Genomic DNA, 16,003 nt, shown 5'->3' with positions numbered 1-16,003 from the left:
TGGTACTTGTACAGTCACATTAAAGATATATTTTCCTATCCAAATAAAAAAATGGACCCCTGTTTTGTCAGTTAACCTCAACCTTTCTGTCACCTTTATAAACATTTTTCCCTTACCCTCCAGCTATATGCCAGGCATCCACTGTCCTGTCTCATTCCTCTGTTTGTATTTCCATCTTTCCTCCATAACTGAGAGCTTCTTCTGCTGCCACTGCAGAGCCACCAAGAGCACTGCCTAATCGTACCCGGCACCTACCTGGTGTTCACCTTAATCAGAGCTTCGTTACGCCCTGATCACAGGCTGGCAGCGCTGAGATTGAGAAGGTTCAGTGGGTGGCTACACACTGATAGATGAGAGAGGTGCAGGACTTTTTAATCTACCTTCTCTCAGACGTTTTTCATTCCTGAAGCTGAAATGTCCTGTGACCCCCTCGTTACATCACCCAGATGTTGTAATACAGATACCTGCGGTCTTAACATGTCTTTTCCGAATACAGTATAGGGCCATAAGTATGTGGACACCCCTCTTATTTACTTAGATCAGCTGTTTTAGCCACAGTCCTTGTTAATTGGTGTATACAAATTATTGACAGAAAAAAAGTATTTTATGCTTCTGGCTTTGTGACAACAGTTTGAGGAAGGCCCCTGTGCACAAAGCCACATTAATAAAGACATGATTTAATAAGATTGGTGTGAAGGAACTTGCATAAAGCCCTGACTCCGGTTTCCTCCCACAGGCCAAAAACATGCAGTCAGGTTAATTGGAGACACTGAATTGCCCTATAGGTGAATGTGTGTCTGCCCTGCGTCCCGTCCAGGGTGTTACTGTGTGCCTTTGAAAAGCTGGGATAGGCTCCAGCACCCCCCACAACCCTAATTGAATAAGCGGATAAGAAAGTAGATGAATGAATGAATTTAATATGAATGTAATATTTAGCAAGGACATGTGCATGCCATTTTAGCATTAAGTGATACTTATTTCTTTTTGCCGTACTGGCTGCCCCGGTCATTAGGAGAATTCTACGTCTTAGCAATCTGTCCAGGGAATTTTTACATTATCACCGTTATCTTCAGATCTCTGATCTTATCTGCAGATCGGCTATCACCATCTTCCCCCAGAGGACGGACTGGAAACATGATTTCCGAGTGTGGAATAACCAGCTGATCCGCTACGCTGGCTACAAACAGCCCGACGGCTCCGTGCTGGGTGATCCTGCCTCTGTGGAGCTTACTGAGGTACGACTGCCTTTCAAAATTCAATTATTAGATCTTCGACCTTCTGCGAGTTCCTAAAAAAAACAAAAGAAATCAAGGAATCCGCCTGTGATATCATATCTATTTAATAAGAATGAAAAATACCAGCACTGCGAGATGGAAAATGATTAAAAGACTATAACTCATGTGTCTTGAAAGACAGCGTGTGCCTTCGAACCCCCCGCGGCTGGGCTGATTATCTGGTGCATCATTTTTGCTAATTATGACAGGAAGAAATGGCGGCATTCAGGAAAAAACATCCGGTTATTTATAGAAAGTTCAGAAATGTAGACTAAATATCTATCATCCGCTCTGCTGGAAGTTTATGATGTCGCTTTTATGAGCACTATTTTCACCGAGAACAAAAAAAAATCTGTTTGCTATTAATAATGTGTGTGTGCTTGTGTACGACTGTTTAGATCTGTATACAGCAGGGATGGAAGGCTCCCAAAGGACGCTTCGACGTCTTGCCCCTTCTGCTGCAAGCCAGTGGTAACGATCCAGAGCTGTTCGAGATCCCAGATGATCTGATACTGGAAGTCAACATCACCCATCCAAAGTAAGTGAGATGTGGAACATGATGCAGGTGAAATCAGCTTTATGTACGGAGAGCCACACCCTGATCAACGCATTGCCCCTCGACTCAGTCACCCCCTTGTGTTGGGTTGGAGGGTGTTCACTTTTATTCATTCATTCATTGTCCGTTTTACCACCACTTTATTGTAATTAGGGTTGCGGTGGGTTGAAAGGTAAGAAACACCCTGTGTAGGTTGCCAGTCCATCACAGAGCACACACACACCTAAGGGTGATTTTAGTAGCTCCAGTTAGTCTGTGCAATGTCTTTGTACTGTGGGAGAAAACCCATGCAAACACAAGGAAAACATGCAAACTCCACACAGAAAGGACCAAGACTGTTGCAACTGGGAATCAAACCCAGGACCTTCTTGCCGTGAGACCACAGCTCCACCCCCCTAGCCACTTGCAATTTACCTAAAAATGTTTAAAATACTGTTAGGTCCAATTTCTGATCTCGGAGGGGTGTAGCTGAAACAGTCTAGTCATTGAAAGGTGCACTTGAGGGTGCGCTCTCAATACTGGTCCCAAGCCGCTCAGATGACGCAGCGGTAAAACACGGCAGCACACCAGAGCTTACATTTCAAACTCGTTGGTTTGAAACTCAGCTCTGCCGTCCGGCTGGGCTGGGCGGCTACATGAACAACGATTGGCTGTTGTTCATACAGTGTGGGAAGCCTGGACCTTATAACTGATGCAATTACGACCTCTGCTGGCTGATTGATGGCGCCTGTACAGAGTCGAGGGATAATGTGATCAGGGTGTGGCTCTCTGTACACAAAGCTGATCCACGTATGAACTCGCCTCGTGCAGGTGAAAAGATACTGCACACATGTCGGAGGGGGCGTGTGTCAGTCTCGCTTTCCTCAATCAGCAGTGGAGATCAGCATCAGTAGAGAGGAAATGCAATTGGATAATTGGATACGACTAAATTGGGAGGAAAATTGGGAAAAATGCACAAAAAAATTGTATATAATAAATGAATAAATTGTAAAACAACAAGACTGAAACCACAAAATCTACAATCACGGGTCTTTAAAATAAATCTTTCTTTTTTATTGGATTGTATAAGTGAAGTTGACGTGTGTAGTTTATTTTCTCTCTCTCTGTCTAAATGCTGTAAAAATACTGTGCAGGTGTAACACTGTTGTTTCTGTCGAGTTATTTAGCAAGAAGCTTTTCTGCGTCGAGCAGATGCTCAGCAGAAGCTAAAAGCCAAACTGGTGATTTGTAAAATACCTGAGTGATGCAGGTGCTGATGTTGATAATGGAAGATTTTGGCAGCCTGTGCTGGATGATGCATTAGATGATGGTTAAATTAGAAGAACATGGATTTGTTAGATGGTGGAAGCTGAAATAAAGAGGTGGTTTGGTACATGGTATTCAGGTGTGCTAATACGTTGTCTGGTAAAAGTTGGTGTTTTTATTTTGTTTTAGTCTAAATACACTAATCAGCCATAACATTAAAACCACCTCCTTGTTTCTACACTCACTGTCCATTTACCATATAGAAGCACTTTGTAGTTCTACAATTACGGACTGTAGTCCATCTGTTTCTCTGCATGCTTTGTTAGCCCCCTTTCATGCTGTTCGTCAATAGTCAGGACCCCCACAGGACCACCACAGAGCAGGTATTATTTAGGTGGTGGATCATTCTCAGCACTGCAGTGACACTGACATGGTGGTGGTGTGTTAGTGTGTGTTGTGCTGGTACGAGTGGATCAGACACAGCAGCGCTGCTGTGAGTTTTTAAATACCGTGTCCACTCACTGTCCACTCTATTAGACACTCCTACCTAGTTGCTCCACCTTGTAGATGTAAAGTCAGAGACGATCGCACATCTATTGCTGCTGTTTGAGTCGGTCATCTTCTAGACCTTCATCAGTGGTCACAGGACGCTGCCCACAGGCGCTGTTGGCTGGATGTTTTTGGTTGGTGGACTATTCTCAGTCCAGCAGTGACAGTGAGGTGTTTAAAAACTCCAGCAGCGCTGCTGTGTCTGATCCACTCATACCAGCACAACACACACTAACACACCACCACCATGTCAGTGTCACTGCAGTGCTGAGAATGATCCACCACCTAAATAATACCTGCTCTGTGGTGGTCCTGTGGGGGTCCTGACCATTGAAGAACAGGGTGAAAGGGGGCTAACAAAGCATGCAAAGAAACAGATGGACTACAGTCAGTAATTGTAGAACTACAAAGTGCTTCTATATGTATTCCTGGCTTGCACTTGCATTGTGTTTCCATGTGGAATCGTGCCAGCCGGGACCCTGACCAGAAAGTGGTTGATGAAAATGAAAAGAAAAGAACCCTAATTTAACTTTTACCTCTTTTACTAGGTTCGAGTGGTTTAAGGAGTTAAACCTGAAGTGGTACGGCCTGCCCGCCGTCTCTAACATGCTGTTGGAGATCGGTGGCTTGGAGTTCACCGCCTGCCCCTTCAGCGGCTGGTACATGGGTACGGAGATCGGCGTGCGGGACTTTTGTGACAGCTCGCGCTACAACATCATGGAGGTACTCGAATTAAAAACCACAGAGCTGTAAAGCTTCACATTTACACAGTAATCAGCTATTATTAATAATTATTGTGCCAGCACAGCACTCTGTATTAAAGGTTTAAACAAATCCCAATATTATCCCGCCGGGTCATCGTTAGCACAATGACTGCTTGATTTGATATTAGCGTAATCCATTAGCTCGGGTACAAAACGCTAATACAGAATTATGATAATGTGAACCATTAGAATGCATTATTCACAGCGATTAATCCATGACCTCGTATTAGTCTGAATGAATGGAAAATATCAGCAGTGCTGCAGTCGATCATGATCATACAGAAGATCATACAGAAGACCGTACAGAAGACCGTACAGAAGATTGTACAGACGACCGTACAGAAGATTGTACAGAAGACTGTACAGAAGACCGTACAGAAGACCGTACAGAAGATCGTACAGAAGACCGTACAGAAGACCGTACAGAAGATCGTACAGAAGACCGTACAGAAGACCGTACAGAAGACCGTACAGAAGACCGTACAGAAGATTGTACAGAAGACTGTACAGAAGATCGTACAGAAGACCGTACAGAAGACCGTACAGAAGATCGTACAGAAGATCGTACAGAAGATCGTACAGAAGATCGAACAGAAGATTGTACAGAAGATCGTACAGAAGATCGTACAGAAGACTGTACAGAAGACTGTACAGAAGATCGAACAGAAGATTGTACAGAAGATTGTACAGAAGACTGTACAGAAGATCGTACAGAAGACCGTACAGGAGACTGTACAGAAGATCGAACAGAAGATTGTACAGAAGATTGTACAGAAGATCGTACAGAAGATCGTACAGAAGACCGTACAGAAGATTGTACAGAAGACTACAGAAGATCGTACAGAAGACCGTACAGAAGATCGTACAGAAGACTGTACAGAAGATCGTACAGAAGATCGTACAGAAGATCGTACAGAATATGGTTTCAGGGTTTGTTTCTGGTCAGTATGTGCTTGTTGCTTTATAGTGCAGTTATAAGCTATTATGAATGCATTATTAAAACACATTTCCATTACATGTGCAGCATTTATCAGGCACTTTCATCCTAATTTTAGCAAATGATGGTTAAGGGCTTTGCACAAGGGCCCAACAGTGGTAATCTGGTGGGGGTGGGGCTTAAACAGGCAACCTTCTGATTACTAGTCCAGTACCTCAATCCACTGTTATACACCGATCAACCATAACATTAAAACCACCTCCTTGTTTCTACACACACTGTCCATTTTATCAGCTCCACCTACCATATAGAAGCACTTTGTAGTTCTACAATTACTGACTGTAGTCCATCAGTTTCTCTAAGGCAAGCAAGTATATGAACCCTTTAATATTACAATATTTACCACTGTTATGACTAGGGATGTAACGATACACTCTACCCACGATGCGATTCACGATACTGGGATCACGATACGATTTCAAACCAATTTTTAAACAAAATTAAATTGAAGACAAATTATGACAAAGTTTCCTTTTGTTAGTTCCCTTTATAAAATATAAAATAAAATAAAATACTGTATTTGTGCTTATCTTTTATTTATCTAAATAATGAATGCCCTTTTATTTCTGAGGTAGGTACAAACTATGCAAAACAATGCTGCACATTTCCCTTTTTGTGTAAAAATAAAAAATGAAATGAAATAAATCCCACATGAAATAAATAAATGAATAATACAAATAAATAAAGAATCCTCACATAAATACATTTGGCTGGAAAATTCCGAACCTGGCAACCCTGTAGTGACGTCAACCAGGCGAGGTGAATAGCTCCAGCGCCCTCTGCTGTTTAAAGTGAATATCGATTCATTATACATGTAAACTGATTTAAATCGTTACACATGTGAATCGATTTTTAACTGTCTTGTGGTGCATCAGTACATCCCTAATTATTACCAAACTACTCAGTAGTGATTAACCGTTTCTTTTTAGCAATATTAATGTGTTTTTTTTCTCTTCACAATGTTTTCATGTTGTACTATAACACTTGAAACATTTCTAGCATTCGTAGCATTAGCGCTAGATGCTAACACACAGCCGCTTGTTGTTTAATTCGCACCGAATCAGAGCTGATCCATTATGCAGGACTGTAAGACCTGAGTGCAGGTATGATAGATAACACTTGCTTTAATGCATGAAATCAGAAATAGAACCGAGGTGCTTGTAGGTAAAAAGTAACGCGTTCGTGACGCAACGCTCCACTTAGGCTCACCGATCTCATTTCCATAACCATTATGTGGAGGAGGAAGTGATGAAGGTTATGAAATGCTGCTCAGCCCCCCCCCCCCTTCGTTCACGTTAATGTCCGGCGTCCTCATCTGCATCGGCGTTCAGATACATTCCAGCAAAGTCATGAGTGCGATGAGATATTTAACAACCATGTTAGGAAGTAAAGAAAAGCATTGTACTGTATATGTACCGGGGTCTGACAGAAGCCGCTCTAGCTGAACAGACCAGTGTTTTCACCATAAGGTGCACCTGGTTCCTTAAAACTGCCTCACATTTTAAACTGTCGCTATAATAATTCATTCTTTGCTGATGATATTGGTTCATGTTTCATATTCACCACCATAACTCTAAGTGATGCTCCTTCAGTGTGACCTCCTATTTCTGTATTATTTTGGCATTATCAGAACTCTGTGCAGCTGTTTGCATCTGTAATCTAGTCAAACAAAATTCTATTTATTTATGTATTTTTCTCCTGATTTAGCGTAGCTAATTAGTCTTCCGCTGCTGGGGATCCCGACTGTGTTTGAGGAGGGTATATTTGCCTGCTCTATGCCACTTCTGACGCGTCCACAGTCCTCAACCCCTTCTTTTTTGCCCGTGCCTCATCTCATCCACTTCTGTGCAGGCGCCTCGTCCTGCTAACAAGGGTCCTTACACAGCGTTTGAAGACCCTGCCCACTTATTCCAGTCGTTTCCCGCACAGCAGACAGTCTGCGGCAGGCACTGCCAATTTTGCCCGCTAGATGGTGCCCAGAGGATCGGTAGCAAAGTAAAGATTCGAACCGGGGAGTTTAGAATCTCAGCACTGGTGTGCTAGTGGAATATCCCGCTGCGCCACCTGGGCGCCTCCTAATCTAGTAACTTTAAAGTCAAGCTTTTTTTTCATGTGATGAGAGTGAGATAAAGTTTATAAAATGCTACTCAGTCCACCACATTTTCAATAGCTGTACGTTCCTGTAAAGTCACTGCTACATAAATGTTGCCAACAATCATGACAAGATGCTGAATTCAAATAACAAAAAATACAAGTGACACAATATGGACCCCTGTGATGCAAACTGTCTCTGTACCACCCTGAGAAGAAAATAATCGTATTAGATATTCAGTATTCAGTTACTTATACATCATCATACATATTATATTATATTATGTTATTGATTCAAACCAGTGCATCTTTCTGCTATAACAGGAAGTGGCCAACATGATGGGGTTGGACACCAGAAAGACATCCTCTCTGTGGAAGGACCAGGCGCTGGTGGAGGTCAATATTGCTGTTCTCTACAGTTACCAGGTACTGAAAAGGGTTTGTTTGTTTTATTAGGATTTTAAGGTGACATTTTACACTTTGGTTACATTCATGACAGGACAGGTACTAACAGGTTACCCATGATTCATCGGTTCAAGTTCCATGTCAAAGGCCAATTTTGTATCTCCAATTCACCTTACCTAAGTGTTTAAACTGTGGGGGGAAACCCACACAGACTCGGGGAGAACATGCAAACTTTACACAGAAAGGACCTGGATGGCGCCACTTGGAAATCGAACCCAGGAGGTTTGATTCTTGCAACCCACTGAGTTTAGGAAGGACCGTGAACATATGTATTGTTTAGGTTAGGTTTCCACTGCTGGTCCATCTGAGAGGAGATCTGGCCCTGAGAACTCTAAACAGAACGAACAAAGTAGAGAGTCCAGTTTTTTTCTTTTGGCATTTTGCAATATGTCCAAGTCTTTTCCAGGAACAGGGTTCATTAGGTTTATTTCTCTGAATTTCACAATGCTACTGTGTATCTAAATACGTATATCCTGACCTTTTCAGAGTGTTGAATATTTGAATTTGAATATTCTGTTCTGTACAGATGTCCAATGTGACCATAGTGGACCACCACTCAGCCACAGAGTCCTTCATGAAGCACATGGAGAACGAGTACAGGGTGAGAGGTGGATGTCCAGGGGACTGGGTGTGGATCGTCCCTCCCATGTCAGGCAGCGTAACGCCCGTCTTCCACCAGGAGATGCTCAACTATCGGCTCACGCCCTCCTTCGAATACCAGGTACCAACAGAATGAAATATTTTGTGCACAGGACATGTGGAGAACATGCTCAAATCATTACAGCATGTAACTGGACCTGTTCAACCCCTTACTGCCCAATATGATTCCATTTTATCAGTATATGAACCCTATGGTGGGCATGCAAGTACAGCAAGAACAGTGCTGCACAGCTCCACTGACTCAGGTTTAAGCCCTGCTTCCAGTTACTGTCTGGAATTTGAGATTTCTTTTAGGTATTATGCTTTTTTTATATTATAAATCTTTTAAATAATATCTCTTTGAATATATATTTTTATTATTATGTATTATATCTATATACTATGACATATAGCCAAAGTATGTGGACACCTGATCATAAGGCCTCTTCTTTTTCAACCACTTTCTGCTTATCTAGGAATGCTTACCACAAGATTTTGGAGGGTGTCTGTAGGAATCTGTGCTTATTTGATCAAAATAGCATTCCCAAGGTCAGGCATTGATCAAGGCCCGATGTTCTGATTCATCCCAGTTGTGCTCAGTGATGTTCTGGTCAGAGCTTTGTGCAGGCCACTGACGTTCCTTTATACCAAACCCATCAAACCAAAGATTTATGGTCCTTGCTTTGTGCACAGTCATGCTGGAACAGAAAAGGACCACAAAAGTGCAAGCAGAGAATTTATGCTTAGCAGTGTTTTTTTTTCTCTTTCTTCAGACTGATCCATGGAATACGTATGTATGGAAGGGAGTGAACGGCACCCCCACCAAGAAAAGAGCCATCGGCTTTAAGAAGCTCGCTAAGTGAGTTATCAACGACGCTTTTCTTTTTTTTATGCCTTTTCTCCCCATTTTCCTCTCCATTTAGCTCACTCAATTTGTCTTCCGCTGCTGAGGGATTGCATCCAAGGAGAGCACATCGCTGTACACGCCTCTTCCGACACATGTACAGCCCTTCTCTACTCGTTCATGCATTCTGCACAGGCGTCTCTTCTGCCAGTCCATACACAGTCCTTACACAGCGTATGAAGATCCACCCCTGCAGATACGGTGGCCAATTAGTATCTGCTGCAGGCACTGCCAATTATGCCCTCCAGATGGCGCCCAGTCTACCAGTGGCAACGCCGAGTTTCAAACTGAGGAGTTCAGAATCTCTGTGCTGGTGTGCCAGTGGAATATCCTGCTGCGCCACCTGGGCGCCTGAACAGCCCTTTTCTAATAAACTCCTGTATTTAGAAAAAGAGCTAATAAAGCACTCGACTGCCATCATACTCACCTTTGTCCCTCGTTTAACCGCCTTGATGCGTGCAGCACATACACACATACTGAAAGGTCTAATGCATGAGCTCAACACTCCTGAGAATCCCAGGCAGCGCTACTGAGGAGGTCGAATTCACTGCCGCTTTCGTGATCATAATTGTGACCTTTGCTGTCCGGTCGAGGTGCCTGCATTAGCGATAGGGTATAAACACAGTTAGCATGTCGCTCTGTGTGCTGTATGGCTCTCTATGAGTGTCGGATGAAAGTCTGAAAACCAGAATAGGGTGGTACAGGTGACAAGAGAATTGCAACAGAGGGAATAAAAGGATTTAAAGAAGTCAATATTTATTTGAATGTTGTATTTATTATACAGAACAGCAGTGTAGCTCACTTAATTATTTCTAAGAAGCTAATCAAGCCTTTTTTCTTTCCTGTTTTTCTGCTTTCCTGAGTGTAATTGCTGACAGGATGCAGGTAGATTGATTCCAGGGGGGTGGGGGTGGGGGGGCTGGCAGGTTTCCTGTTGACAAACAATTGTATGTAGAATACAGTTTGTCTGGAATAAAAGAAAAGCTGGTTTATTATCGTACGGGTCGCTTTGGGTCTGGTGCCGCTCAGAACTCGCACATTCGCTCACTTCATTATATTTGGAGGCAATTTAGAGCAAAATACAAAAATGACCAGAGGTGAGGTTCTTTATCTAGATCCAGAGTCCTAAGGATTTGATTTAGACTGCACCTTCAGTCAGTGATGGTAAGAAATTTGACATGTGGGGCATGTCTTTCTGTCCTTGTGGGTTTCTCTGGTTACTCAGGTTTCCTTTTACCTTCCAAAATCATGCAGTAGGTGAATTAGCGGACTGTCCATTTACATTTTCAGCATTTAGCAGACGCTGTTATACAAAGCGACTGACAGTATATTATTTAAGCAATTGAGGGTTAAGGGCCAGTGGTGGGGCTTGAACCAGTGATCCTTCAATTAATAGTCCAGTATCTTAGCCTCTAGGCTACAACTGTCCAGGTTGTAATAATGCATTAAGTCTACTTATTCTCATTCAGGGTAGCCCCAGATTCACCACAACCCAGATTAGGACAAATTTACTCTGAGCATCATGTTTTGGGTTTTTTATAACCCTTGACACTCGTCCATAAGTTTTTAACAGGTTCAGTCAAACTAGCCCTATTTATTTGGATTAAAGAAAAGATGCGAGGTCTAGTGAAATCTAAAGAATGTCTTTTATTGCTTTATTACTTTGTACACGACTAAATTAATAAATGAATGATTCTTGCTGTATTTAGATTGTGACCCTGTTATTTTTGCCAAATGAGAATTTGTTGTAATTATACAGTCACAAAAAGTGTTATGGGAATCATTGGCATCAAGGCAGTAGTGCCATAGAAGTGTATTTAAAGCTTTGACTTCAGCAGTATCATATACAGCATACAGGTACTGTGATATTTTGGGGGTGGAACAGTGTGGTCAGTATTCAAGATAAAAGTCTCTCAACTGTGCACTGGGTGTGATCTTTGCATGATGCTTACTCTACGAGAGAGTAGCAATAGTACAGAATTGTTGTTCTGTTTATAAAACAGGGCACCTCTACAGCCCACACCTTCAATCTGATAGTATTCATTGTGAAACCTGACTGCTGAAGTTAGATTCACATACGGTTTCCAGTCTGAACCTGTAAATAATAATGAACAATGTTAATGTATGTATGTGTATGTGTTTAATTAAGACACACAACATGCATACAGAATCTAAATCACATGACCTTCTGATTAATTCTGAAAGAATTTTTATTCCTGTGTGTTTTATAGAGCTGTGAAGTTCTCCGCTAAGCTGATGGGACAGGCCATGGCAAAGCGAGTCAAGGCCACGATCTTATTCGCCACAGAGACGGGCAAATCACAGGACTATGCAAAGACCCTCTGTGAGATCTTCAAGCACGCTTTCGATGCAAAGGTAACAGAAAATTTCACCATTCCATAAATCAACAGTGTATTTTATAACTGACCACAAATGTATGAGGGTTCTTTAAAAGGTTTCCGCACTTTTTTAAACTATATTTACTAAGAATTTCATAATCAAATAACATCACTTTTCTACATCATCACCTTCCGATGAGTTTTTCCCAGCATCGTAAAAACTTTTTAATGCCGTCAGCAAAAAATGGTTTTGGTTGAGCTTGTTGCCACTGATGCAGCGCTGCTTTCACATCATCATCACATGAAAATCTTCTTCCCCTTAAAGCTTCTTTGAGCATCCAAAAAGGTAGAAATCAGATTGAGCTAAATCCGGACTATAAGCTCTCTCAGTCTCTCAGACACGAGCGATAACTACTCCTCCCACCCTCACTGTTTATAACCAAAATATAAAAATGTGGAAACTTTTTGAAGATCCCTTGTAATTAATTGGACATCTGTGATGGTTGATGTTGTTGAGATATTTCAACCTTAAAAGTAAAGTCATTTTTTAAGCCTGTAGGACTTCACCAAACCACAGTTAGAGCTTTAAAAAATGAGAAAAAGACAGGGGAAACTTGGACGGGTATGAAATGTCACAAACTGCCATACACACACTGGCCATCAGGTGGCAGGTGCAGGTATAACGTAATAGCTGCTGAATTTAGTTCGGCAGAGGAGACACAGAGGCGTTAATCCGCTCCATGTGGAAGGTTTTTCTATATATTAAGGTTTCTCTCTCACACACTTGCCAGTTTTTTGTTGGCACGCTGGCATTTCTCCATAGCTGTGATACTGGGCTGCACGGTCTGGAACACTGGATCGGAATGAGCTGGCAAAGTGTGAGAGGGAGAAACTGTGATGTTTACATCTTATACAAAATGTATTATGCTTTACTTAAGATTCTTTGGTGTAATATAAGGATTTATTTAATGACATGTGTAACAGTAGAGATCTTGGCTGGCTGCTATCTATTACACTAACCCACCTCCACTGAGGTCCTCAGCCAGCCAGCCTACACAGACATGATTGGCTACGTCTCAGCGGTGCAATTAACAGAATACACAACGATTTTCCACAGCGTTTTAGATGCAGGTGACTTGAAGATTGATGTCTATCTCTTCTATATGTTATTATTTTTATTTCTTTGATTTGGTTGTCTCGTCATGTCTGGAAAGAATCCAACATGTCACAGACTGACACGTCGTCACTGTTAGTTTTGTGACAGCAAATTAGCACCTCGTTAAACTGCTGAGCGAAGTGTTCGTCTTTGCTACTCTGCTACAAGCTCTGCCAAAGGATCACATCATCGTATTATAAATACAGCTCAGTGGATCGATGCAAGATGAATTACATAATAACTCAGTTTAATATTAGGTACAGTACAACGGGAGCCAAAAGTCTGAGAGCACTGGTGAAAATGCTTTCAATACTATATTGAAAAAAACTTAAAGCTTTGCAACAACCATAATAGTTTAAGGACTTTCCTTCACAGTTACCTGATCAAAACTCCATTGAACAGACAATTGTTTAGTAACATTACAAGATGCTGGAATATTATAACGAGGCTAAGTGAGGTAAATCCCACACACCTGTATAAACAAAACTTTGACTAAAAATCCACCAACAAAAGAGGGAACAGTCGCAAATAAATACATGTCCAAATTATTAGAAAGTAGCAAATGAAAGACACAAAAACATCCGCAACCCACAATGGAGAAAATGGCTAGAACAGGGATAGTCCAGGATTGATAACTGGATGTCAAATTACAAACAACAAATTAGCAACAAATTAGCTCTCAGAACAGGATCTGTCTGCTAGGCTATGAATGAAGCTCTACCCTACCACTGGCACCACCAGAGCATGAAGTTGTTTTCTAGGTGGATATGGCACTGCCACTGGGGTAATCCAGTCTCCAAGTGCGTCTACCTCATCAGGCCCAAAACTGAGGGATAGTTTCCAGAATCCAAATGAATGCTAACATGCTACATCAGCAGAAATCAGGACCAGATTGATCAGAACAATCTGGCATTACTGCTTTATAGAAATGCAAAGTGTGCCAACAAAGGAGCTGGTAAGAATGACAGGAAAGTCGTGATCTATAGAGGAACTTCCACCTGGAGCATATTAATCCATCTGCCGGCCAAACTAGGCTGCACAGAGGGACACGACTCCTAACGTGGTGCAGCTCTTAAACAACGTTACAAATATCATGGATGATCACATATCACACTCGATCTGATCAAGGAGAGCCGGATCACCACACGCCCCCGCCAACACATGTCCAATCTTTATAGTAATACAACCCCAAATCAAAAAAAGTTGGGACAATATGGAAAATGCACATAAGAAATGCAGTGTTTCTTACATTTACTTGTCCTTTATTTCATTGCAGACAGTATAAACCCGAGACTTATGATGTTTTGTCTGGTCATGTTCTCCATTTTTAATATACAGTGGAACCTCGATTTAACGGACTAATAAGGGGGAGCACTGGGAGCACTAAGGTCCACAAAAGTGCTAAACATGCACATATGATAAACAGTAACACACTGTCGCCTTACAGCAAGAAGGTCCTGGGTTTGATCCCCAGGTGGAGCTTGCGTGTTCTCCACTTGTCTGCGTGGGTTTACTCCGGGTGCTCCGGTTTCCTCCCACAGTCCAAAGACGTGCAAGTAAGGTGAATTGGAGATACTAAATTGTCCATGACTGTGTTTGATATTAACTTGTGAACTGATGAATCTTGTGTAATGAGTAACTAACATTTCTGTCATGAATGTAATTAAAGTGTAAAACATTACGTTAAAATCCTAATAAACAAACAACAAACACAAACAGTAAAATGAACTTTGAAATGTAAAACATGTAAATAAAATTAAGTTCTAACTTTTTAGCAATACCTGGATGCACCTCTTTTGCTTACTATTTCTCTTTTCTTTCGAAAGCCATAACTGAGTACTAGAACTTGCAAAAATTAAGCATAAACACTGAGAAAAAGGCGAGAACAAAGTTAGCCTCCTGACAAAACAAAGCCTTTCACTCATGTAAACAAAAAGACAGTGCTGGCCAATTACTCGGGCAACTACTGAACTACTGGTCTTGGTACTCTTCTCCAGGGAATTTTAAACAATCGGAGCAGACGTACATCCATTCCTGCATTTCAGGCCTGCAACACACTCCAAAAAAAGTAAAAAAGTAAAAACATATATAAAGTCAGTGGAGGTGGGCTGGAAATATCTTGGTTTCATGCTGTCTGCAATTAAATAAATTATGTTAAAAAAATAAATGTAAGAAACACTGCAGTTTCTTTTTTAATCTGCATTTTCTATACTGTCCCATCTTTTTCTGATTTGAGGTTATAAGTACATTTTACAGTATACAGGTTGTGCAATATTGGGCCTAACCCATATTTTTCCAGGTCATGTCAATGGAAGAGTATGATGTAGTCCACCTAGAGCACGAGACGCTGGTCTTAGTGGTCACCAGTACATTTGGCAACGGAGACCCACCGGAGAACGGAGAGGTGAGCGCATGAATCTTTTGTTTTCTATTGTTTTCCTTTATTGGCACGTTCCTCTTTCATCTCTGCGCTCCTGTGTGCTGGGATTCGCACTCGCCGCACGCTGTGAAGGTGTTTTTGATTATGTGACTACAAAAAGTGTGTAGGATGGGTGAGTGACTCTTTGTTCCTTCTCCCTCTCTCCGCTCGCTCTCGTACGACGCAGAAATTCGCCGCCGCTCTGATGGAGATGAGACACCCAACCACCAGTGCAGAGGACAGGAAGTAAGTTTGTGTGGATACGTGAGTGCGTGCAGTTCTCTTCTCGTCCTCCCACTCATCCGCCCGCCTGAATCAGTTTGTCTTTTGCGGAGACACTCTTGAACACTCATGTCATAATTAAATTAAATAAAACAGCAGAACAGGGGGTTACAGGGCTCGATCTGGAGATTTCGTCACGTAGTTTCTCATGGTAAACGGTTTTGATTTGTTTATCTGAACGTTATATTTGAAGACGTTTTTGATGGCGTGATAATGAGGATTTAGAAGAATTGTGGTTATCATGAGTCAGTTGTTGTCATGGTGTTTGCCTCTTATTTTGGCGTCGCAGTTCCCATAGTGATGAGAAACGTGTCTGTTTGTTA

At 41.8% G+C, this 16,003-nt stretch overlaps 1 protein-coding gene across 1 annotated transcript in view; it reads left to right on the top strand.

Annotated features, from left to right (window-relative positions):
- nos1 (nitric oxide synthase 1 (neuronal)) overlaps positions 1–16,003 on the top strand; it is a 61,417-nt gene that overhangs the window by 26,301 nt on the left and 19,113 nt on the right. The window contains exons 8-16 of the mRNA XM_063018258.1: positions 1,094–1,235; positions 1,673–1,812; positions 4,173–4,347; positions 7,801–7,902; positions 8,468–8,662; positions 9,354–9,439; positions 11,716–11,860; positions 15,279–15,383; positions 15,586–15,644. Coding sequence (XP_062874328.1) covers positions 1,094–1,235; positions 1,673–1,812; positions 4,173–4,347; positions 7,801–7,902; positions 8,468–8,662; positions 9,354–9,439; positions 11,716–11,860; positions 15,279–15,383; positions 15,586–15,644 — 1,149 coding nt within the window. The remainder of the gene's footprint in view (positions 1–1,093; positions 1,236–1,672; positions 1,813–4,172; positions 4,348–7,800; positions 7,903–8,467; positions 8,663–9,353; positions 9,440–11,715; positions 11,861–15,278; positions 15,384–15,585; positions 15,645–16,003) is intronic.

Source organism: Trichomycterus rosablanca, chromosome 21, assembly GCF_030014385.1.
Source record: "Trichomycterus rosablanca isolate fTriRos1 chromosome 21, fTriRos1.hap1, whole genome shotgun sequence".
In the NCBI taxonomy this organism is placed as follows: Eukaryota; Metazoa; Chordata; class Actinopteri; order Siluriformes; family Trichomycteridae; genus Trichomycterus; species Trichomycterus rosablanca.
The sequence above is the reverse complement of the archived record's forward strand: the minus strand, read 5'-3'. Positions and strand labels throughout refer to the sequence as shown.